General features: G+C 38.4%; 1 protein-coding gene across 1 annotated transcript in view; it reads left to right on the plus strand.

Moving 5' to 3' along the window:
* LOC115798232 (protocadherin-15-like) overlaps nt 1–25,970 on the plus strand; it is a 215,335-nt gene that overhangs the window by 82,188 nt on the left and 107,177 nt on the right. The window contains exons 11-19 of the mRNA XM_030755001.1: nt 1,571–1,683; nt 3,609–3,815; nt 6,211–6,345; nt 9,316–9,465; nt 9,560–9,651; nt 10,218–10,319; nt 21,751–21,883; nt 22,080–22,159; nt 25,791–25,884. Coding sequence (XP_030610861.1) covers nt 1,571–1,683; nt 3,609–3,815; nt 6,211–6,345; nt 9,316–9,465; nt 9,560–9,651; nt 10,218–10,319; nt 21,751–21,883; nt 22,080–22,159; nt 25,791–25,884 — 1,106 coding nt within the window. The remainder of the gene's footprint in view (nt 1–1,570; nt 1,684–3,608; nt 3,816–6,210; nt 6,346–9,315; nt 9,466–9,559; nt 9,652–10,217; nt 10,320–21,750; nt 21,884–22,079; nt 22,160–25,790; nt 25,885–25,970) is intronic.

Raw genomic sequence — 25,970 nt, forward strand, 5'->3', positions numbered from 1 at the left:
CTTCATAAGTATCTAAAGCTAAAATGATTTATAAGGCAACTGTGCACCATACAGGACATCTTGATTACCATTTGAAACTGTAAAATGCACTGTAACAGAAACGTCAACAAGTAAGGATGTGCATAGTCTGTAGAAGTGCAATGATGTGACTTGACATGGGTTTGATTAAATTTCCTCCCCGTGAAACTAATCTCTCTCTGAGTGAGGATTATTTGAGAAAATGTTACAAAGGGCATAAAAGGATGTTGCTGCTTTGCAGCTCATCCAACGTGATGATTCTAAATCTAAAAACAGCAATTATTCTTGATAGTAAGCTGAGGAATGTTTAATGTTAACTGCAGTGGTTTTAGTTCTACTACTTCTGATTTTGAAAGAAAGAAGAATAGGCTTATATCTGTCAAATAGTCAAAGTGCCATGAAAATAAGCCTTTACCATGGCTGGTAAAAGTCCACAATGCAAAAGGTCACCAGAAAAAGAAAGACACAGGGGAAGTTAACAGACACTGAGACAATGGGGAATACATCACTGTTTATACACAAAAGCACAATTATACACAAAAGGGTATCAGAGAAATAGAACACAGCAGGTTAACAAAGCACAGGTAAAGATAATAAAGGACAATGAGACAGAAGGGGAAGTAAAACTGAACATGAAGCAAACAATAACTGCAACTAAGAACTAAAGACAGAAAATGCTGAGGAGATACACAAAGATGAAACTGTAAACAATAAGCAAACTAAGAAACAAACAAAAAAATATAAAAAAACAAAAAACAAAACAGAATTTAAAAGTCAAAAAAACTCAAAACCCTGTATCTAAGACCCAAGGCTATAAACATAAAAACTTTAGTCCAGGTGTACTCTTGCTGCTTATTATACCTTGCCCTCATTCTTTGTGAACTTCCTACAAATCTCCATTATTGCTTTCAAATAAAATATTTAAAAGAATTAAAAGAAAGGGCTGTTGCAAATTTGAGATGCTGAATATATTCCCCTCAGCCTGGATTTCCAGGTATAAGGTCATACCTCAAGAAGAGTATGGGGAACACACAAAGAAATTTATGCAGAACATTTAATTCCAGGTGGAGATACAATGTGCAAACATCTGTATCCACAAACTGTCTTGGAGCTTGCCATCTCTCAGAAGCCAGTCAGATCAATGCTAGCTAGCTGTAAAGATGTAACACAGGCAGACAGAAGTGCACACTCGAGAAATGTGATTGTGTGCATGTGCCTGTGTTGCTGCTCTTTTTACCGGAACTTGATTTCCCCATTGAACAATGTAGACTTCCAAGGCACCATAGTATCTATGTGTGGCATGTGCATGTGTGTGTGTGTGTACCTGCTGAGAGCTGAGATGTTTAAACTGGGAGCATTAGCCAGGCCTTTTGCCCTCTTACTCCCCCTGTCTTTCATACTCCCTCTAGAAACCCAGCAAGCAAACATATATTGATTCTAGCACAAATTGCTGATGCTTCCTCCCCACTTCCATACCAGTATATCTCTTTTTTTGTAAATGTTGTTTATGCTTTGCTCTCACTGTCTGTGTGTGCTGTCTGTTCTCTTCCAGGCAAACCAGAGTCCTATGCAGAATATTTCAGCTTAAACAGAACCACAGCGGAGCTTCTGCTACTAAAACCCATCGACAGAGAGCTCTACCGCAGGTTTGATCTGGTGATCAAGGTGAGAATCAGCAGCAGCTTTTAATAAAAATCAGGAGCCCTTTTAATAAAATTGTGTTCTTGCATGTTTCTTCTGCCTCAAAGAAACCTGCTGGTTCGCTGCATAGTGCTTTTTTAAATGCCTTTAATCCTCAAATATCCATCAAGCTGTTGATCAACAAATTTGTAAGCTTAAATAAAGACTGTTTGTATTAGGTTTATTTATTTCCTGTCAATTAAAAGTAGTCTGCCCTGAACATAATAAATAATTCTAACTGTACAGCATTAGCCCCATGTGTATGCATGTGTAGGCATTGTCTTAGTTTGGCCAGTAATATAATTACACTGTCAAACATATATCAGGTTCTGCTTTACCAAAATTTTAAAAAAGGAATTTCTCTTCTATAGGACGTTTGTGTTGCATGTGACTCTTTCTATATTCTTAAATACTTAGGGAATATTGCAGCTAATAGAGCCTACACAAAACAAAATAAACAAAACTAATGAATAATGAGGAGAAAGGCAACACAAGGGAGTACCTCAACAAGGATAAATAGCAGAAATGCACAGTTCTTAATAAACTACCTAAGGTAAATTAAAAGGATTGGCACACACTTGTGTGTACAAAGCAATTTAGAAAGCTTTTGTCAAACAGAAGGACTTTGTCAAGTAGGTCTTTGGTCAGTTATGTGACCAGGAACCCAATAGCTTTACTAACAGAGCTTCATGTTCTTTATAGAGATTTAAAATCCTTCTCAAAGGACAACCATCAGCGACAATCCATCGAGTCCCTCTGAATGAAAGATATATGAGCACTGGCATTGACTTTACCAGCTGCGTTGAAGGATTATTAGAGCGTGAGGAAAAAATCTGATGTGCCAAAAACCATTTGGGTTGAAGTCCCGATATGTGATGAACACCAAACATTGATGTTCATCAAGCTCACTGGTGAACACCAAGCTCGCTAATGTTGTCCCTGCAGTGAAGCATGGTTATGACAATATAATGCTAAAAGAGTGCTTCTCGCCATCAGGGACATGGAGACTGCTCAAAATGAAAAGGGAACATGAATAAACCAAAATACAGTAATTGTTCTTTTTTTCATGACAATGAACCAAAAAAGCATCCAGCCAAGATGACGCTGGTGTGGATTTGAGACAAGTCTGAATGCACTGGTTGACTTGGAGTAAAACCCACAGAATATCTATAGAAAAACCTGCAGATGGCATCCATCCATTGTGATGAATCTTGAAAGGTTCTGCCAACAATCCAAGAGTGGAAAGCCTGTAGAGACTGAGCCAAGAAGACTCAAAGCTCTAATGACTGCCAAAGTATTGGATGGAAGGTCTGAGTACATTTGTGATGAAAGATTTGAGTTTTCCCAACATGTTTGTATTTGCTCATAGTTATGTCTACATACTGTACTTCTAATGTTAGTTTTCCCAAATGCAAGCAAATGTAGGTGTGTTGTACATTTTTCAACAGTAAATAAGCAGCAATGCCAGCCACTGTGTGGTTACTTGGAGGAGAACTTAATTTTAGGTGTGTTTTAAAAAAAAAAGAAAAGAAAAAACCTTGAAGCGAAGTACACTAAAGCTCAGAGAAATAAATCTTGAACCAACAGTACTTCAGCAGCACTTAAACCTTTGAACTTAAGGTGTACTACACAAAGCTCTTTGATCTCTTTGGAGAAATTGCTTCATAAAATGACTGACTGGTAAAACAGAATCACTGGCACAAACAAGAAAGCACAACTCGTGCTTGTTACTATTCCCAGCATGTTGAACTGGAATGCATTGGTACTGGCAGCATCTGTCATGTCACTGTATATAATTTTGTCAAGCACTGTGAAGAAATACAGGCTTAGCAGCGTGATTTGTGGCTGGTCAATTGCAGAAGATTCAGAGCTAAATTGATTGTTATTACACTTTTCTCTGTTCCCTTTAGGCAGAACAGGACAACGGCCACCCCCTGCCGGCTTTTGCCAGCCTTCAAATCGAAGTTCTGGATGAAAACAACCAGGCACCCTACTTCCTGCAGGCCAGTTACTATGGCTACATCAGTGAGGCATCACCAGTGGGAACCACCATAGCGACCAACACCAGCCTTTCTGTACCACTGGCCATAATAGCTCTGGATAACGATGTGGAGGAGGTATGATGAAAATGTACAAAGCTGTGACTGATTTAAAAACAAAGAAAAAAAAAAGTATCGTTGTTGCTGACTGAACAAAATGTAACAGAATAAATAATGTAAATGTCAACTGAGAAGAATGCAGCACTTTTAAAATGCTTTGGATTTTTAGTATGTATAAAACCCATACAACCTTTTGATTTGTTGCATCTACTTCCTTTATAGCTGAGACCCAATAAGACGCCTGTAGGTATCAGCTCAGTACTTTCCTTCTATTTAACCTCCTTTTGCAGAGTTCTGACTGTGCTTCTGACAACAAAAACACGAGTCAATTATATTAATGCTCACTGGTGTTGTAATGCTACGATTTAATATACTAAATTAAAACAGACCATTTCCTTAGCCTCATACTTACTGTTATATTAGAGTTTGTTTCTGTTGGTAGGCCTGTCAAGCTCTATCTTCTAATGATTTACTGGTTGAAAATAATATAGCCGTTGAAATGACACATGCTTGATTATAGGCAGTCAAAAGCAGGCTTTTTATTTCGACCTGCCTGCTTTTCACACACTGATTTAACAGCTCTGCTCTTTTGTCTATAATTTTTTTTTTCAGACAGAAATAATATACGCTCACTGAACACTATTTATTAGGTACATATTTCAACCATTGTTAAGGCAAATGTCTAATCAGCCAATCACGTGGCAGCAACTCAGTGTAGACATGGTCAAGACGACCTTCTGAAGTTCAAACTGAGCATTAAATGAGAAAGCAAAGTGATTTAAGGGACTTTGAACATGGCATGGTTTGTTGGTACAAGACATGCTGGTCTGAATATTTCAAAAAAAAATGCTGATATCCTGGGATTTTCCTGCACAACTATGAATGTCTCCAGCACCTTGGTGAATCTGTGCCACTGTTACTGGACAATACTGTGTAGAACATGTGTACACGAGAAAATCTGAATCTTGACAGGCCTACCTTATGGCTGCAAAGCTATGACTAAACAATCAGGGCAGGGGTTTATCCTTTGGTCACCTGTTAGAAGCACTTTGGCTCTCTTTACCTTTGTAATCTAAAATCCTACTCTCAGCTGTGTAAATAAACCAGCTCTTGCCTGGAAACAAAATTAAACCATCATGTAAACAAAGCTAGGAGCACGGTGACAGTATTTAATTGTACCATACAGAAATAAAGGATTGGTTTATTGAAGTGTCCATTTTCACCCTGCTTTTTTGCTCTACTGAATCTCAGCTTTGTGCCTTGCTTGCAGTGTGTGAAGTGCCCTATCTAATTTCCCTCTGAATCTGGATAGTAAAACCATTTCCCTCTTAAATTGCCTCTCAGTAATGTAAGATATTTACAGTGCTGCAACATTGTTATCGCCGATGCATTCCCAAGAGCTTAGTTTGTTTAAGATGTAGCATAGGCATTTTGACAAAAACAAGCTTTGGTTCACTGCTTTCTAAAAGACCCCAACAGCTTGGAATGGGCTTAGAGAGGATAATGTGTGCATTTGTGTGTGTTCCTAGGACTGTGTGTTTGTGTCAAGTGATATACATTGAGTTATTTTTAATATTGCTAACCCTGGCCTTTCCTCCAGCGTTAAGCACCAACAATGATGATTAGTCCTAATTGCTTTTATGTGACATCCATCACTTTTATTTATGTGTGTGAGCATAGTATCTGTGTGTGCCTGTAACTCTGCTGCAGTGTGTATGTGCATGCTTATTTATGACTCAATATCCACACCGGCTACATCGACAGTATTATCAGCCCCCCCTCCCACACCCTGCTGAGCCAGCCTTATCTGGAATGAGAGCTCCCTCTCTCTCCCTCATGTACACACACACACATATACACACGCGCACACACTTATACGCAGTACACACACAGAAGAGATGGCTGTGTAGGTAATGTCAGAGGAGGGCTTGGATGAGGATTGCCTCTCCATCACTGAGTATACCACACAGACACACACAAACACACACCCATTGAGCCATCTTCTGAGAATTTGTTATGTCAAGAAAACACTGGGGATGTTTTTCATTCATATTCTTATCCGATCTCTTGTCCAAGCACTTCTTTGTTCACAGCTGTTTTGCTTATGAAGCGTCTGGATTCATGATGTTTTGCCGGTGATGTATTCAGCTTTGTAATATATATATATATATAATTATTTAAGAGAACCACAGTTCAACAGCTGGCTCTTGCCTACTTTTGCTCATCAATCATCCTCTTGGCCAAAATTTTTTAACTAGTTTAACAGGTTTAAATATATAGCAATTACTGTAGATGAGTGTCAGACATGAGGGAATGTTAGCTGAGCGCAACCAATCCCCCAGGGGAGAATTTAAAGGTAAAAACAAAAAAAGTTCAATGTTGTAATGCCTCGATTTATCTTTCTTTTCAACAGACTCGGGATCCGCAACTTCAGTTCTCACTGGACAGTTATTCTCATGTTTTCTCCATATCTGCTATTGGAATCAAAAGATATCTCACACTGGTGCAGCCGGTCGACAGAGAGACGCAAGACTCCTACACATTCACGGTACTCTATGGACTTGATGTCTGTGTGCGCTACACAAAATGTTTGCATGTGAGGGAAAGGGGATAGATAAGTGTCTGAATACATTTGAATAACTCCCCCTCAAAGTCAGATAAAAGCAGGGGTCTTTTTTTTCCTAAAGAAGAGGTGAAAACTGGAAATAAAATGACACCAGAAGAATAAATAAAACAGGGAGACAGGGATGAGGAATTTAACCATATGACTAAGCCTGAATTTAAGCCATTTTACCAGTAAGGCGAGAGAAGTGAAATAAAGTGAGGAGTGGAGAAAATGCAGAGGATGTGAGTACAGGTGAAGCACCAAAAAAAAAAAAAAGAGAAAACAGATCTGGAAATAAGAGAGCAGGAGGTTACAGAGAACACAAACAACAGACCTGCTGTGGAGGGAGGCGGAACGCTAGACATGAAGAGCAAAACTCAAGAGAAGTCGAAGAAAAGGACAAACATGGAATGAGAGCAGAATTTCGCTTGCCTTCATGTATTTAATGGGTGATTTGATTTTCTGCGTTAACATTACTTCTAAAAAATTAGTTTGGAATGACAGTATTAATAATTGTACTGTTGCTTGTATTCAAGCCAGTAATTAATGCCTCTGTCACTTATTGTAGAAATGAATGTAGAAAGCAAGACTAATTACAGTGATTACATTCCTTCTGTGTACACATCTTTCCATATTTTTTGTTCTGCCTCTGTCTGTCATATCTGGTACATTTTCCTCTTCTTCCCTCTTTTGTTGATGTTCTGATGTTCTCCCTGTCTTTATTATCAGTGGAATCTAATCCAGCGGCTTCTTCATTGGTAGGGCATGTATAAGCTTCCGAGCAGAGTATCAAAATGTATCTCAGTATATGATGTACAGCATTGTTACTTCACACAGCAGCTGTTATCTGACAAGCTCAGCCTGGCTCTGTCTGTGTGTGTGTGTGTGTGTGTGTGTGTGTGTGTGTGTGTGTGTGTGTGTGTGTGTGTGTGTGTGTGTGTGTGTGTGTGTGTGTGCACGCAGCATAAAACTACATAGCTTGATGTGTCCTTGAGTGTGTATTGAGCAATTTGGGAGTTAAAGATGGAAAAAGCAGAAGGCCTGGTATATTGATTTAAAGGCAGAGGTGTACAGTAATCATCATGAAAGCCTTGGAGGAGAAATTAAACTCAAGGCGGAGGGAGATATGAGAAATGGTGGGTGATTTTCATTTGAAGAAGTGAATCAGCTTCTTGGCAGATGAGCTTATGGAGAAGATTGGTATCAGTGAAGAAACTTCTTTCCTGCCGATATTCGCTTTGAATGATTTCTAAAACATGACTGAAATGTACATTTTAGTTTGGATTTTTCTGCTATTGACTCATTTACGAGAGAGTGGAGTGGAGTGACAGTAAGAAGAAAGATGAAAGCAGGCATGGTCACAAACCAAATTTGTCATGGATGTGAAGCACTGTAATCTGCACAATCATCACATTTAATTGACATTTGAGTTTTTTTGTTTTGTTTTGTTTTGTTTTAACATCCCGGAGCATGAACACTAAAAGAAAAATGAGACTAAAAATGTGCTAGTGACATTAAACATGATTTTTAAAAAAAAACAAAAAACATAGCTAATATGATTAATTTTATCTCTAAGTTAATCGGGCAGCTAAGCCGTGAACAACGACCCGACCGTGTTGTTTTTGATATTTGTCTCGTTCTTTCAGAAATTTTTGGTGGGTGAAGTTGAGATTTGCTTTGTTCATGTTAGTTCCTATAAAGCTACAAAAATGGATGATTTAAAGTGGCAGGGTGCAAACTGCAATAACAGCTTCTACTTAGAGGAATGGCTCAGCATTTTAGTTTCAGAATAACATTATTGATCGCTTGACAGTAAGCAAAAGCCAGCCAGCTTTACATTTATTATATAGTATTCTTTCAGTCTCCTTTTTAAGACATCAGTGAAGCATAACTCCCAATGCTAATGCCATTTATGTATATACATTTTGTAAAAATGTACACATTACAATGGCGACAGTCATTGGGAGTACTGCTGCATGTAGTTCTGAGAGAGACAGCCAGAATTTCACACGGAGCGCCTCTCATGTCAGCTAAGAACAGGAAAGTGAGGCTTCAATTTACATAGGCTCACCAAAACTGGACAGTTGAAGATTGGAAAAACATTGCGTAGTCTGACGAGTTTTGATTTCTGCTGTGAGATTTGGATGGTAGGGTCAGAATTTGGCAAAAACAACATGAAAACATGGATCCATCCACATATCATCAGTCGGGGGGATATTTTCTCAGCACAATTTTGGGCCCCTTAGTACCAACTGAGTAAGAAACAAATACCATCGCCTACCTGAGTATTGTTGCTAAACATGTCCATCCCATCTTCTTATGGCTGCTTCCATCAGGATAACGCACTGTGTCACAAATCTGCAGCAACTGTCTGATGCTGTCATGTCAATATGGACCAAAATCTTTGAAGAATGATTCCAGGAAAGTGATAGAGAGAGAGACAGGGGAAGACACGCAGTAAAGGGCCACGGGTGAGACACAAACCCGGGCCACCTTCACCACTGCATATGTGGTCACCTGCTCACCCACTGAGCCAAACTGGTGCCCAGATTCCCAGCACCTTTTTTGAATTTATGCCATCAACAATTAAGACATACTGAAGGCAATCCAGTACTTGCAAGTTGTGACTAATGAAGCAACTGGTGAGTGAAAGTCCTATAGAAATAAAGTTATGATTATTCCTATTATCCACAGAATCCCACACCTGTGAATAATTTTAGGAGAAACACGAAGTCTTTCTACATCAAACGAAGATGTCAAGCACAGATTCAGTACACAGACCACCCACCTTCTCCTCATCAGGGTTCTTTTAATCAAGGCTTTTTTTTTTTTTTTTTCCAAGGAGGAACACTTTGGGATTTTTTTTTTTTCCTCGCTTTGTTAACACTGTTCCTTTCTCTCTCTTTGTCTCAGCTTGTTGCTTCAGACGGCGTCCAGCAGAGCACTCCAGTTACTGTGACAATAACAGTGTTGGATGCTAACGACAACACTCCCACTTTTCCCAATGTTTCCTATAATGTGAACCTGTTTACTAATATGAAGCCGGGAGAAACTGTATTACAGGTATACACTGTCAATGGTTAATGACACACCTAATCCTAGGAATATGTTAATGTTTGGACATGCATCACATTTGTGTGTGTGTGTCTTTTCCTAGCTGTCAGCAGTTGACTCTGATGCAGGTCAAAATGGTCACATCACGTATCGGATATTGGCTGGTCACCATGGACACTTTCTCATAGGCAACAGGTAAATGGATCAGTGGCACTGTAAGTTTTTTTTAGCATTGAGGGAATGTACCTGTTTGCTACTTTTGCTATTTTACATGAAAAGACTAAAGCTGCTATCAGTAACCATTAACCAGTCAGCTCTGCATAAAAGATAGCATCTAACAATGACAGTGAGTGAAATGAATGAGCCCATGGGCCTTAAAGCTCACTTGGGGCTTAAGGTTGCCAGGAAACCAGCAGAGCATTGGAGTGATTAGAACTGGTGGCTAAGATGTTGTTTGGATAAGTGGTTAAGAAAATGGATTGAGAAAGCAAAAAAATAAATAAATAAATAAATGTCAGGTTTTTGCAAACTAGAAAACATGTAAATTAATGCACGAGTTCTGTGCATGTATTGCATTGCTAGCAATAATGATGGCATGAAAGAACAGCTGTGTGCGAGCATCTATTTATTAGTATTATATTAATAAAACAGGATGCCATTGGCAAGACTGTAGGTGGTTTACTTATGTAGCCCAGGTGAAGTAAGAGAACCTACTATGAAAGCGTGGTAAGTATTTATAATCATGTGAACTATTTCCACAGCACTGGGGTCATCACTGTGGTGCCAGGCGTGGTGCTTAGTGTTGGACAGAGCTACGCGTTGACTGTAGAAGCCATGGACAATGGGCCTGAACCTCAGAGAAGGTAAGGTTTTCTCATTTTGTGATTCGCCAGGCATTTTCTGTCTGTCTGGTGATGAAGCTTGAAAGGTCATCAGATTTCCAGAGTGTTCGTGCTCATTGTCAGCCACTTCACATCACAGTCTGTCACTTCCCACTTTGTTACTCCTCTATCTGTTCCCCATTTTAAGATGAGTCATTTTCATTCCTGGAAATAAGTATCATAAATTATGCTTTTAAATTGGAATAGGACTGAAAAAGAGTGAAACAAGAAAATAGATAGTGAAGGGGGGCAAGGCAGAGTAAAAGGGTGCCTCAAGATACCCTCTTCTTCAGAACAGAAAGAAAAATATACTATCTGTATCTCGAAAACGGAACAATTTTAGCAAATACAGACATACGTGGCATCTGAAATGCCACAGAGAGTGGAAGAAACAAAACGTAGTACACTATGGTCTGTTTTCTAGGGATAAGGACAGACTTGATAAGGTGACTTTTGTTCCCTCCTGTTTACTGCTCTTCATCTCTACATCATGACTTCAATCAATAAGGACCATAAGTTTCAGCAACTCACAATTCCATGCCATTCCCCAACTAGCTTTATTAACTGGGAAAGGCAGCTGCTCCTAATATATTGTAAACTCTGTGTATGTATTGATTTGGTAGCTATAGGTTGGCAGAGACGTGAGTTTCAGCAGTTACCATACAATATTTGAGATCAGAAGTAAATCCAACCACTGGAACACACATTGATATAGCAGCTGCACTTTTAGGGAGTTTGATTTTGTGAGTGTTTGGTGCCGCTCCATGCTGCAACTTGACGCAAGAAACAAAAGAGACTCACTGGGAACAAGCCATGAGCTTTTGTGCATAGCAGTTATGCTTAGACCTTTTGATGTACATCATCCTTTTTTTTCTTCCACTCAGTTTTTTTTTTTTTTGTTTTGTTTTCTTGTCTTGTTGTATATCATCAGACAGACGAACACCATAAAGAAGACTCTAAAAAGCATCTGAGTAATTGGCATCAATGAAAACAAAAGCCATTCACACTGATCTACAGCACCAGCTTGTTTTCTGATACTCAAAGCACACTTGGGTGTTGTTCTTTGTATTCCGCACTTGGGAATAGCTCAGAAAAAGGACAAATTAACACTGCGTGTCCTTGTAGAAAGGACAAACAAGCTGAGTCCCTGCTTCACAAATGAGAAGCGCAGAACAAAAGTAACACTCAGGTGCAAACACAGGGAAACATTTAATCAAGATTTTTCTTTTTCTTTAAATAGTTCTTGAGGAAAAGGCGCAGGGATATACTGAAGGTAATAATCACTTGCTAGGTTGGCTGGTGTGAAAGGAAGCTCAGTTATAAGCTGAGCAGGTCAATGGGAAATAAATCTGAATTTCTGATTATAGCATACATTTGATGTGTTTTAATATTTGGATATTTAATTTGAACTGTCAGTGGGCATTTGTGGAGACTCTTGTTCCATTCAGTATCCTGACAAAAATGCAATCGTATTCAGTCAACTTGCCTGACACCAGGTTAAATGCTGCAATGTAGAAAATGAACATTTTTGCATATAACAAGGTGTGTGCATCAGCAGTGTGCAGCATGAGTAGTGTTTGTCACTCCAAATGAAGTATCTGTGCCTATATTTCATTCAGATATTCCCACAGCTCTGACAGAATAGCCCACTGTACTCATGCAATATTACGTATGCAAATGCATGTGACAGTACGTGCACCAGATTTGAAAACACAGTGCATCAACTCACTTAAAACGTATGAGGTAAAAGCTTACTTATTGAAGGGGTTACACCCTGATAGTTAGCTATTTTTCTTAGAGGTCATAACCTACATTAATAGATGTAAAATTATTAGGCTCTTACTACATCCAACATAGTAAAATTGCCATTGCAACTTTTTACTCGAAATTGACTGGGGTTACATTCAGGCACAAAGTTGACACATTCAGATACAGTCAGATTAATCATAATGTGTTCATGCCCAAAAGATGATGTACAGTAGAGATCTCAATTCACAGGGTCAAGCTGCTGTTATAATTTCCCTGTTTACATTGGATATTAAGAGATGTCCTTTTTCAGCGAAACTGGCAGACAAAGGCCACAGTTCTTACTGTGTGCAAAAATGCAGTTTAAAGGTCTAACGGTTATGAAGTTAATTCAAAGGTTCAGCAGTCTCAGACTGTTCTAGTGGGTTTCTTCCTAAATGTGTTTGAAACTTACACTGCTTAACAATTTTTTTTAGACCACCTGTCATAAAAACAAGAAAACACAAATATTTTAGAAATCTGTGAAAAATGGGTTTAAAGCTAAAGAATTATATTATTTGGAAATAATAAACCGATTTCATGTCATTGTCAAAGTCATTGTCCTTTGGGAAGTACACATGTAGGAACCATCCGCTCACTTTTCCTGTGTCTTACAAAGACATGGCGTTTGGAACCAAATATGTCAAATTTGGACTCATCAGACCAAAGGACAGATTTCCACTGGTCTAATGTCCAGTCCGTCTGTTCCTTGGCCCAAGCCATTCTCTTCCTCTTGTTGTTCTTCCTTAGAAGTGGCTTCTTTGCAGCAATTCAACCATAAAGTCCAGATTCATGCAGTCTCTGAACAGTTGATGTTGAGAGGTGTCCTACTTGAACTCTGTGAAGCATTTAGGTGGGCTCTTATCTGGGGTGCTCTTAACTTGAATTAGAAAGTGTGTCCAAATTTTTGACTGGTACTGTACATAACCATAATACATCTCCTAAACTGCAGCTGTCCCTTTCAGGAGTTTTGCTTGCTTTACATTGGTGTTGTTGGGTCTGCTGTCATTTGTATGAGGAAAATGAAAAGATTGAATAAAAATCAAGGAGAAACAGCACTAATTGGCTGGAGTGACTTAATTTGTTTTCAGACAACTGGTCTCAGAGGTTGCAGCCGTGACCCTTATTCACTATGTTTAATTGATTAGACAAAAATATCAAAAATATCCACAGCGTTGGACACAACACAACAATCGAGGTGAATTATCAGCAACAGAAAATCAGTGACAGTGACATGGGTTGTCTCTTGAGTAAGGACACGGGTGTGCCCTTGCACTTTGTGTTTTAATATTAAATTCAAATGGTAGTTAAATTTGTCTCAATTCTCATTTTTCTATTTTGGCAAACTAATAATAAAAGGCCCTGTGTCTTTCACCGCAGGCACCCAGAGTTCAGGTACTTCACAAAGCAGTAAAATTTGTTGCAATTGCTGACCTGATCACTGCCCTCAAATTTACTCTGAATCAACCTACAAACTCTAATAAGTTAATTAAATAAGACAGATGATTTCTAATGTGTAGAGCAAGAATAACTTATGGCTTGCATACCTTTCTTAAAATGATTGCATTGCTCTTTGGAACAAGATTTCTCAGTCATCGCAGAAACTAGAATCTTTTTCATCCTTCCAGCCATGAAGCGGACAAATCAATATAGAATGTGAACTTCTGCAGATTGAGGTGGTTCCAGTGATTGGCATAGAGATTGTCCCCAAATTTCCTCAGACCCCCATTTATCTCAGCTGAAAACGTAACCTGCATGACAAATCAACATCTCTTCTCTGCTACAGTATCTGATTTGTTAAAACTATGAATCAGGGCCCAGAATGAGCTGTGACATCTTGGTGGTAGGTAACAAAACAAAAGTATTTTTCAAGCATTATCTCTGTGTTAGAAGTTTGAAGCCTTTAATGAACTCTTAAGATATATGTTTCATTCATACTAGAAATGTGCTTTTCATGGCAAAGATACATGCACATCAGAAAGTTTATGCTCAGGGGTCTCATTTATATTTTCATCAAACTGAAGATTGAGAGAAAACAGAGCAGCACCAGAGAGAAGAGATAAGACAGAATACGATGTTAGATAAAAAGCAAAGTTGCAAAACAGATTAGATGATTTTTTCCTGCATCTTACATGCCATGTAGTGAATTGTGAAAGTGGGCACAAGCAATGCTTGGATAGGTTACGAGAAAATGTGTGCTCAATGTGAACTATATTGGGAAATACATAATGAGAAACATTAAGTACATTACTAGTTAAAGTAACTGTAATTTATGAATATGAGCTTATTCATGGGAGAATGAGAATAGTGTGTTTAAAAGAAGGACTTAACTAATGGAAGTTTATTATTTTTTTCTTTGTTTTTGTTGTTTTGGAGGTTTTTGATAGTACGGTACACTAATTTATCAGCTAAAGCTAGTGAGCTTAGTTAACAAGGTCCATCAATTGACTGTGTATCACCCGGATATGAATACTTGCTAATTAGTGCTGAGTGAGATACAAACACTAGAATTTCACTCACCAAAACTGGAGCACAGACTTCTTGAATGAGCTGTGTATGCAGTTAACCACACAGCAAGCAATATTATTTTATTTAACTGCAAAATTAATTAGCTCCAAAAGCTACCAACATCATACATGCCATCAAAAGGTCCAGTTCAGTGACTTGAATTAGCTGAGGTGATGCCTCGCAGACAGCCAGCAGCTATAACAACCGGTGTTATTTGCCTCTTACGGAAAGATCATGCATATCTTTTAGAAATTAATTCAGGTTTTTTGCTACTCTGAACTTCTCCGTGGACACTGATTTAATTTTACTGCATTCACAAAATGACAAACTTGTAAAAAGGTCAAAAGTAGCTGGCTACGTTGTTGCTGAGTTGATAACTAAAAAAAGTGTTGCTCTATAGCACTTTATGACATCATTCATGGACATACATGTTCAGTGCTGTGAAAAAAAATTTGCTCCCTTCCTGATGTCTTCAGCTGAGAAACAAAGTCAGTGACTTATGTCATTCTGGAAAGTGTTACAAAGTCATCGATGTCATAACAACCAGGAAATCCTGAAGGAGAACATCTGGCCATCAGCACGCTTGGGTGATGCAAGACCATATACTCAGACCTTCTGAGTTTAGTTATCTGAGTTATGTTCTCGGTTATGGTTATTTGTAATTTCTGGTTTCCCTGTGTCAAGTTTGCGTTTTTGACCGATGTGTTTAATCATTTCCTGTTTAATTTTGCTTGGTTTTGTCTCTTCTGCATTCTGTTCAGTTTTGCTTCCTGTATTCCAATCTCCCCAGCTGTTCCCGCTTTCTTCATTACCTTGTGTATATATTGTTGACATTTTTCCCCTTGCCCTTTGTCACATCCTCCTTCAGTAGTGTGTTTCCCTGTTCTATGTTTTCCAGAGTATCCTTGTCAGTTTGATTATTTGCTCCTGTAGAACCTCTCCAGGTTTCCTTGTGTTTTATGAGTATCCAGCAATAAAGCTGTGTTTTGAGATTAAGTCAGTCTCTATCATCTTGCATTTGTGTCTGCCACTGACTATAACAGAAGTATGTGAACAGCAATAAGTGTTAAACGTTGCCATATGTCACTTTGAATGGTGACTCAAAGCTGAAGCGAATGACAATCGCTCACAAATTTATGTACAGACTGTATTCAACATTAAACAACTGCTTTCTCTCAATTTGTGTTGAAGAACTTAAGGTAGAGATACGTGATTAAAATTAAAGATTGTGGCTTTGAAAATGGGTTCCAGAGTGGGATGTTTTTGAAATGCTCTGGTCCGCCTCTCCATCTAATCAGGGAAAAAGCAAGTTTTCTATAACAGGAGGTACTGGCACATGCACCCTATGGTTGTGCGCTTGTTGTTCCATTACAAAAAGCATTAGAAAACACACCCCATCAAGTTATGGCCTGGCATGGAAACTACAGCACTTTCAACGTCACTTCCGGTTCAGAGTGAACGGCAATAATTTTTAATACTTTGCCGTCTGCACGCGTTACTTTTCAAAAACAAAAACAGCCCAGGAGTCAATAGCAGAATAAGCTGTTTGGCAATAGCAGAAACGATTTGGCAAGTTTTTCATGGTCACAATCCGCATACTCACTTCTGCTACTCAACCCACAAATGTATGTGGCACCATTTAAGGGGTACATAAACAGACTTTCCAACAGTATGCAATTTGTTGCTAAGGAGCATGATTTTCCTTACTTTTTGTGCTAAGTTTAGTTCATTGGACTTGTGAACAAATATATCCAAAGCAGCCTAAATGTGAAATGAGTCGTTGTCAGTGTGAGTAACTGCCATCTAATGCTAATATTTGTGCTAAAAGCATTAAATGTATAAAGAGATGCCAAACTCAATAATGATTTGCTGGACCACCAAACTTTAGAAGTCTGAGCAGGTTATTTGTGTTTCCTGTAACTTTGAAGGGTGGCTCAAAGCTGAAGTGAACGACAATCACTCACCAATTTATATTCAGACTGTTGTACTCAAGATTAAACAACTGCTTTCTCTTCAAATTTGTGTCAAAGAACTTAAGGTAGAGATATGTGATTAAAAGTACAGACTGTGGCTTTGTGTTTGTATGCTTACACAGTACAAAGAGGAGCATTCGTATACAACCATATCTGTGAAAACGGTAATAAATATTGAATTAGAAACAGTAGAAGGACTTGCAAAGAGAGATTCATTCAAAGGCAGAGAATTTTAGGATGTCATACTCTAAGGAAAAATAGGCCTCAGCTACAGTAGAAACCATGACTGAATCATCTCCAATCGGTTTTCATCAATAATGCCATCTGAATTGTGCTAGTAAAACACTGGCTCTCAGTCTCTCTGGTGGCTTACATTTTCCAGACTCTATGCAGTTGTTTATTTATTTATCATTGTGAGCGTATACAGATTTTGTGGGCTATTGTTTAGACCTGGGGTTCTTTGCCATTTTCAATCAATGATCCAGTTTGAGTGGAGTTAATCTCTCCCTGCTCCCCGTGCTGAAACTCAGCACCCTCACCAAGTATGAACATAAGCTAAATCCCTGCAGTTTCTTTTTATCAAATTCATGAACAGTCAAGTTTGAAGTTAAAAGCAGGCAATGGGAGTAATTTTTTAACCTGTTAATGAAGGGTTAGTACTTTAATTTATGAGAGTAGTGGCACTTGTTTTTGCAATTTAATCCAAATCCTCTGTCTGCTGTTGTGGGCCACAACACTAAAAGGAAAATAATTCTAATAAAATAAAATCTGCAGACCTCACTGACCCTCTGATGGTTCAGTCATTGCGAACTCACGCAGTAATGATAAAAACGATCTATTCTTAAATGGATTTCAAGTGGTCGTGGTGATTTTCTAAGCTAGAAAATATAACTGAGTTTTGGGAAATGTATTTGCAATAAAAATGTTTTGATTAATCCTATTAAAAAACTGTTGATGCAATAATAACATTTTGTTTAAACATTATGATGGTTCATGGAAGTGTTTGAACAAGCTACTACATTACATTCATCTCTACCAAACCAAACATCCAATAAACTAATGTCTAATGAAATCATGAAAAAGACAGAAAGAAGGCAGAAAAGAACAAATCTCACATTGTTGTTTTATGAGTGTGGGAAAAAGAAAAAGGAATTTTATTCCCACATTATAGTCATCATTATATTCTCCCCCAAAAGTTATCCCCCAGCTCTTGTGGATTTTAGTACTTGGTGAGGATGTGTAAAGGATCACAACTAAATCAGCTAAATTATCTATAATATTTGTGTAGCACATGTCAGTGAGTACTGTGATACTAAAAAAATAGAATAAACTATATATAGTACAGCAAATAAGCAGCTCTGTCAATTGTAGATCATTACAATAACATGTTGATTTGCAGTAAGTGTTATGCTGATTTAAAAATAGCATGATTTTATTTTATTAAATAAAGCTGTTACTACTCCAAATCTAGTTTGTTTTTTTTCTTAGCGCTTTATATATTAGAAACTTGATCTAATCCCCTTGTTCTTTTCCTAAATTTGTTTTTGGTTCATACTTCAGTTTTCCCTTTAAAAACATTATACAGGTAAATCATCATCTATCTATTTTAATCAAGTCTTGGTGTGTACAATGATATAATTAAATGTTTATGGTAACCCCTCGCTACACTGTAAACCCAGATTTTGAATCCACTTAAAAATATTGAGTTCATATTACTTAAAATTGCCTAGAATGTGAACATTACTTGTTAATGCTGAGTAGACTGTACTTTTTGATGGTCTATCTTATTGTAATCATGTGTTTGAGTTCAAACAACTTAATATCATCAAGTTTTGCACCTGCTAAAAATCTAGTTTATACCAGTTTTAACAGACTGGATTAATGTGCAGCTGCATGGTGGCATGATGGTTAGCACTGCTACCTCACAGGTAGAATACCATCTAGAAGGTCTGAGTTCAATTCTGGCTTGGCCCAGGCCTCTTGCTGTTTGGAATAGAAGACATTTGGTGTTTTTGTTTGGTTTTTGTTCACAACGCTCTCTCATATAGTTTTTTTTATTGTTCCATGGACAAATGGTATTTGTAAATGTTAATGTACCAGCATTCAGCAGGGCTGAGTTTTATTATGTTTGGTTACCAAATTTAAACAGACACAGTTCAACTGGGCAGCATGGTGGTGTGGTGGTTAGCACTGCTGCCTCACAGCTAGAATAGCTATCTGATAGTCTGGGTTCAATTCCACCTTAGCCTGGGACTCTTGCTGTGTGGAGTTTGTATGTTCTCCCCGTGTCTGTATGGGTTTCCTCCCATAATCTGAAGACATCCAGTTACTGGGGTTAGGTTAATTGGTCTGTCTAAATTGCCCACAGGTGTGAATGGTTGTCTGTGTCAGCCCTGCAACAGGCTGGTGACCTGTATGGGGTGTACCCTGCATCTTACTGCCTTGTCAGCTGGGATAGGCTCCAGCCCCCACCCCCCACCCCCACACAACCATGAAAAGGACAGGGGAACTGATTGATCAAAAGACATTTTATTTTTTCATTAACTATAAAATATAAGTTTGGTCAATAAGAACATACAATTTAGTTCAATTGGATATGGAGTAGTGCTTACTTAATAGGCTGAGTTAAACGAATTGTTTCATTACTTAAAAAATCTAAGGCAACGAGTTACCTTGGTTTTTTAAGTAGATTCAACTTATCCGGGTTTACAGTGTACTTCGCAGTTCACTTTTCACAGACTCACTGTTTCGTGGGTTTTCAATCAATATTAGTGTAAAATATTTATTGCGGTATTTTCGTTGTTTCGCGGGTTTTTGCTGTACTCGTTCTTCACATGCATAGTATGTGTTGTACAGTAATGTATATATTTGGTGTATAAGTGTGTGGGGAGGGTTTATAAAAACTTAAAATAATGTATAACTACTAAAATAATGTATAAGTATTAAAATAAATATAGCATCCCTACTTCGCGGATTTTCACTTATCGCGGGTGGTCCTAGAATGTAACATCCGTTATGAGTGAGGGATTACTGTGTGTTCTTTTGCAGGATCTAAGTTTACTTGGGTTTACTTGAATGCATTAGAGATGCACTGATTGCAATTTTCATGGATGATTACAATTTCCAGGTTTTACTTATTTTTTTTTTAAGAGCAATAATTGACAGCATATGCAAATAAAAATGGTTATTAGTGTTATCAGTAGAACTGCATTGTTATATAATAAAAATAACCTTTCTAATTTTCCTCAAACTACAGTAAATTCTAGGATCCTCTCTCACTGAATCAGCTGAAAATAATTTGTTCTGCTACTGGAAAGAGGTAAAAATAATTAACTAAAAATGAGAATTGAAGATCGCTTTACATCCACCTTTAAATGACAGATTTTAACCTTACCAAGCAAAAGCAGGTCTAACACATTTATATAAAACAAATATCAGTTTGCAACATCACCAGATAACAAGACATTGACCTTTTTCTCTTTTCCATTCATCTCCATAATTTTTCTCATAATTGTTAACATAATGCTATTGGTTTGTCGCTGGCTCTGAGCTCTGCATAGCCACTTTCCCTTTTTTAGCTTCTTTAAAATATCTACGTACAGCTGAGTGAGTGCTATAAGTGTCTGATTAGATCTGTTTTTACAAACATTTCTGTAGTGGTCCCCCCACAGTTAATTTTGGTGAACTTTGTGTCTTCACTCACAGTTAAGGGCTTACACACTGATGACTTAGTGTGTGTGCGTGATGTGCATGCATGAAACAGACCGGCTGGTAATCGGACATACATGAACCAAGCAAGTTGGAAATCTGGTTTCTGGACGGTTGATCGGTGTTTCTTTAGTTTATGTACTTTGATGTAAAAAAAGACCAAAAAAAACATTTTGTTTGTTGTCTCATCACCTCTATGTCTCTGCATTTTAGTTCCTGTCTTTTTTGGCCCCAGTCTCAAAACGTCCCTGTCTGCTCTAGTTGATCAGTTGGCAAACCAAAAGCAATGCAAATTTGGTGCCATACATAACCACTGAAGCTGCTAACTGATCTTTATTTTTAATAAGATCAGAAAGATATTCTGGTGGCTTTCAACCATAGCGGGGTGTAAAAGATGGCTGTAGCTACTGTGATGTCACACGTTGGTTTCTGAAGTCTGCACGCTCATTGAATATTGACTTGTGATTGACAGTGAGTGTGGGGGTACGTTGCTATTTGTACCTTGTTGAAGAACATCTGGTGTGCTTTCCCCATAGCAGTCACATTTAAGAATTAGCATTAGCAGTTGCAGTGCTCGTTAGGGGAAAAATAGCAGCCTATTAGGCAGCTGGCTATATTTGGATTTGTTTGAAGGTGTGCCAAACTAGCAGCTAGGCATCATGCCACTATGTTACATACTGACACAAATAAGTACCAGAACAAAAGCCTATAAATAAGGCATTCTGCAACTGTTGGATAGAATAACTCACGTTTTGGCCTTTGTAATTTTATTAAACCCTTATATGCTCAGAAAAGCTGTATAACAGACTGTGACACTAAAGGAGTGGTTAAAAACTCAAAGCGTAATATAGCCAATTGAATTAATAGCTTGCATTCTGAAGGACAAGCATGCTGCACTGCACATTATACTTTATAATATTTCATAATAAAGGGCACAATAAAGAATGATAATACAGCCCTTATAGTGTACATTATACACTATAAGGGCTGGACACATATTTTTATTACAGTTGAGAAACATTTTCTCTTAATACAACTTCAACCACCTTCTGTATGAACGAATCATCGAAAAAGCCACAGGTTTGAACAAGTCACATTAGAAACCTTCAGCACTGCATTAGGAACCTTGTAGTAGCTCAGCAACGGAGTACTATCTACTTTCTTTGTCACTTACACTGTTGACTTCACACTCTTATTGATCAAACTCAGTATGAAGTGCAAAGAAACAAACACTGGGCCACCACTCTTAACTTAAATAATGGGCCATTCACCTTCCCTGACGCTGCTTCCCCCCCCCCCCCCCCCACCCTCTAGCATTGCCTCCTGACATTCCTCTGCTGTTTTTGTTTTTGTTTTTCTCTGTTACAGGGTGTTTCTTTGCACACTTGCTGTCTGTCTTAGTTGCCTTACCCCATTTTTTCTTTTTTTTTACCCTTTAGGTCATCCATTACTACAGTCTATATTGATGTTTTGCCACCAAACAACCAGAGCCCTCCTCGTTTTCCCCGGCAACAATACAACTTGGAGATCAGTGAAGCTATGAGGACTGGGGCTACACTTCTTAATCTGCAGGTACACACTGTCATACCAACTGTTATGTATCAGTGGTTACCAGGTTTTTGACAGCATTTAATCCTTATCCAGCTGGCATGCTGCATTAATACAAAGTACCAGAAATGACCCACTGGATATTGCATATCTACAAGGGAATATTTTGCTGATAGAACCTAAAAGTATACGTTGGTGCCTGTCTCTGTTTCCATTTAAGGCAGTGGATCGGGAGAAGGACCCCATAACCTACAAAATCCAAAGTGGAGACATCCATGGACATTTTGCACTACAGCAGAAGTATGTACTGAATGCTCACAATTCTTATGTCACCATGTGTTCAGCTGTATGTAGGAGTATACAGTTCTAGATTGTGTGTCTGAAGTCAGTTTTGATAAGTGGTTAGCAGTGGTTCGTGGAGGTTGACGGGTGAAATCGGTCGCAAGAAGGTGCAGCACCAAAAACCATCTGGTGATGAATTTGTTTGCTAGTAGATTGCCACAGTTGCCTGTAGTTCTTATGTTTGTCTGCAAATGCTAACTACTAGCTCAGTGGCAGTACAATCAGGGGCTCATGGAATATTCCTGATGCTTCTAATTTTCACAATAATGAATGCAAACTTAAAAAAAATTATTATTTAATCTATTTTAATAATGTGACTATATTCTGATTACCCCAGTTTATAAAACTGTATCTAAATACATTTACTCATATTTAGTGATCTAAAAAGGCAACATGTATCTTTGACTTTGAAAAATTGGTCATTCAGGACTTGGACTCCACCAAGGATCTCATGAAGACACACACATAGTCACTCCCACACTCACAGACATACAGACTGAGCTGGGCTTTTGTTGTATTTATTCATTCATTTCTCATTAAAAATGCATTTCTGAAGCTGCGGGTAAGATCTTATCTAACTTTCTAGAGGGTGGTATGGTGGAAGAACAATCCCAGCCGTTGCAGAATTATATAGATGGGAGAAAAAAAATGAGGGAGAGAATGAGTGGTTGGAAAAGGAGATAAGAGAGCAGGGCATGGGGAAAAAATGAAGAGCAAAATGTTAGAAATGTTACAAATCACAAGCAAGAGTGGCAGTAATGTGAGGATTTAAAAGCACAAAATAAAAGGTGTGAGTAAAGGAGCTGGTTGCTCAGAAATCTTTCATAGGAATGTTTGGTGGGTTGTGCCTGACATGGTAAAATTTTCCAATGCATGTCAAAATATTTTAGTGTCTCACCTGTGTTTTCATTATTACGATGCCATGGGAAGAAGCTGCTAGTTGTTCTTTTTCCACTGCGCAAATATAGCATAGAACTTATGGTGGTGTAGGAGGGAGTGATTTTTTTTTTCTTTTTTTATCTTTTTTTTCCTCTCGTTTTAGAAGTGCAGCCTGAGTGCACTTTAGGATAATAACCAAATAGGAGCCAGATGATTAAAACTCTGCATAGCAGAAATGTGCAAATGTGTCATTTTGTCAGATTTATAGAGCCTCATTTGTAAATCAGAACAAGCCCGATTTTAACCTTGGCCTTTAGCTGTGGATGGATATAGGCATGCCCCTATTTGATAATTTACATATAAAATCCATCCATTCATTTTCATTGAGGATTGAAGCCTGTTCACCCTATCTCACAGGGCAAGAGGCAGGGTACACCCTGGACAGGTCACCAGTCTATCACAGGGCCAGTATAGCGATACAACCATTCACACTCACACCTAGAATCACCGATTAATTGCTTCAGTTACACTAGGGAAAGCAGTGGTTAGAAACCATGACACAACCAGCATTATTGTGATCATCCGCAGTGAACTTGCAGTCATGCTGCATTTTGAAATGTTTGCTTCAAAGACAGGGTGTCATGAACTGCTGCGGCTGGCAGGAGTGAGGACCTCTAAGCAGACACCAGAGACACGGGGGGTAAACTCAAAACAGAGCTTTAATGCTGGAGACAGGGTTGCAGAAACACAAAGGGAGCAAACTTAAACTGACTGACAGACTGAAAAACTGACTGAAGACCGCAGGACGAGCACCGATGACAATGACGCGACAAAGACTGACTGGAACACAGACAATATAAACACACTAGGTAATGAGGGGATTAGGAACACCTGGGAGGGAGACACAGGAAGGAAAACTAAACACACTACACTAGAAATCAGACAGTACCAAAATAAGACAGGAACTTACATGAATGAACCAAACCCAATAGAAACTGGAAAACATAACTGGAGCTCAATGAAAACAGAAACCAAAAGAACTAAACAGAAAGTACTGGGCACATGGCGCAGGATCATGACACAGGGACCAGGTCTGCAACCATTTGCAGTCATTTGCCATCTTCAAAGGAGCTTTGGTGGCAAGACAGTGATACAATTGCAATAAGATGAAGCCAATCTGCTATCAGTTTGTGACTGAATGTGGTCAAGTTGGCAATTGAATGCAATCTGGTTGTGATAATACTGCGATTTTCATAGCCGCACAATAGTTGCCGTCATATTTTTTACTCTAGTATGACTTAACCATGACCTGATGACACACACAGACACAGGGAGAACATGCAAACTCCACACAAAAGGGCCACAGCAGGCCCTTGGTTCTACCCTAGGAGCCCTCTTGCTGTTAGGTGACAGTGCTTGCCACTGCACCACCGTGCCACTAATAATAATAAAAAATAATAATTAATTTTAAGAAATATATAGGCTTACTGCTGTCACTATATCAGGCTTGACGTGCTCTAAAAAATGTGTGTATGCATTCTCTCTTCGGTTACCTATTTGCATATGGAATTCACATACTGTAGTTGTTGTGCATATACCTCATTTAAATCCAGCCTTTGTTCTGGTATTAGCATTGATATAACGCATTGTAAATACATTAAGGGCTAAATAATCCTGATTACTGAAAATAAAACCACATCTTGAACTTTTAGGTTTATTACCAATTGCCCCCCCACCCGCACACACACACACACACACACACACACACACACACACACTGAGAGAACATTTGTTTTCAGAGCAGTAGATTTATGAAGAAAATGCGCTGCTCATATGAGAAAATGAGACTGTGCGAGTGCACCTACCCACATAAGCATGGAGCATCTTTTGCTTTGTATGAAAAAGCTCTACATCTTTTCCTCTGTGGGCAACTCTTTTGCACATACACACATTTTCTCGTGCATGAGCACACGCATCCTGGTACACACTTGTCAACAGAGCAAATGTGCAGTTCAGATGCTTTCTAACTCATTAAAGAGGCTCAAATTAAAAACACTTCAATCATTATTTAAATCTTCACTGGAAAATTCAAGGCTAACATCAAAGATTCTTCCTGGTTTTGATTGGTCAGACATTCCAGACAAGCTGCACCGAAGCAGAAAATCTTCTACAGTACATTTTTACTCTGACTTTAATCACTTGCCTTTAATTTGTACGTCTCTTTTGGAAATTTTTATTATTGAATTGTACTTAATGAGTAGCTTGAATCAGAGTTCATACACTGCTCTCAAGATTTAATTCATTCTCCTTTATGAAAATTCAAGATGCTGGTCTTTCACCTTTCTGCTAGTCTTGTGTTAATTCATGATGAGCAAAACATGCCAAGTTACAGCTGTATAAAAACCTTTTTTCTTTCCACCTTTGGCCAGTGAAATGTGCATTTTACTGTAGGTATTGCTACTTTATGCAAAAATATACTTAAGGCTCCAGTGCAGTTTTAATTGTTTGCTGTTTTTCAATTATTTTACTAATGTTAAAGTCAGTAGACAATCAACACTTTTTTAATTGAAACTTTCCATCTTTTTACCACACCACAGTGTGCAGTTTCACCATATTTTGCCCAGTCTTTCATTATGGCTTTATTTGTTTTTATAAGCTTCTTTTGCCTGAAAGGTTAACAAGAACTATGTGTGTTTTGTTCTCTCTCCAGTTCAGGGTATTTGGTTCTGAACAATCCTCTAGACAGGGAGGCTCTGGATTCTTATACCCTGGTGGTGACGGCTTCTGACGGACACCCAGAAGGAGTAAGAAACTCACTTGTGTCATATAGATGTTTGCAGATTGTTTTACTTGAGTTGTTTCTCTCCCTCAGAGGAATTAAAGTGAGTGG

The sequence above is a fragment of the Archocentrus centrarchus genome, chromosome 19 (genome assembly GCF_007364275.1).
Source record: "Archocentrus centrarchus isolate MPI-CPG fArcCen1 chromosome 19, fArcCen1, whole genome shotgun sequence".
NCBI lineage: Eukaryota > Metazoa > Chordata > Actinopteri > Cichliformes > Cichlidae > Archocentrus > Archocentrus centrarchus.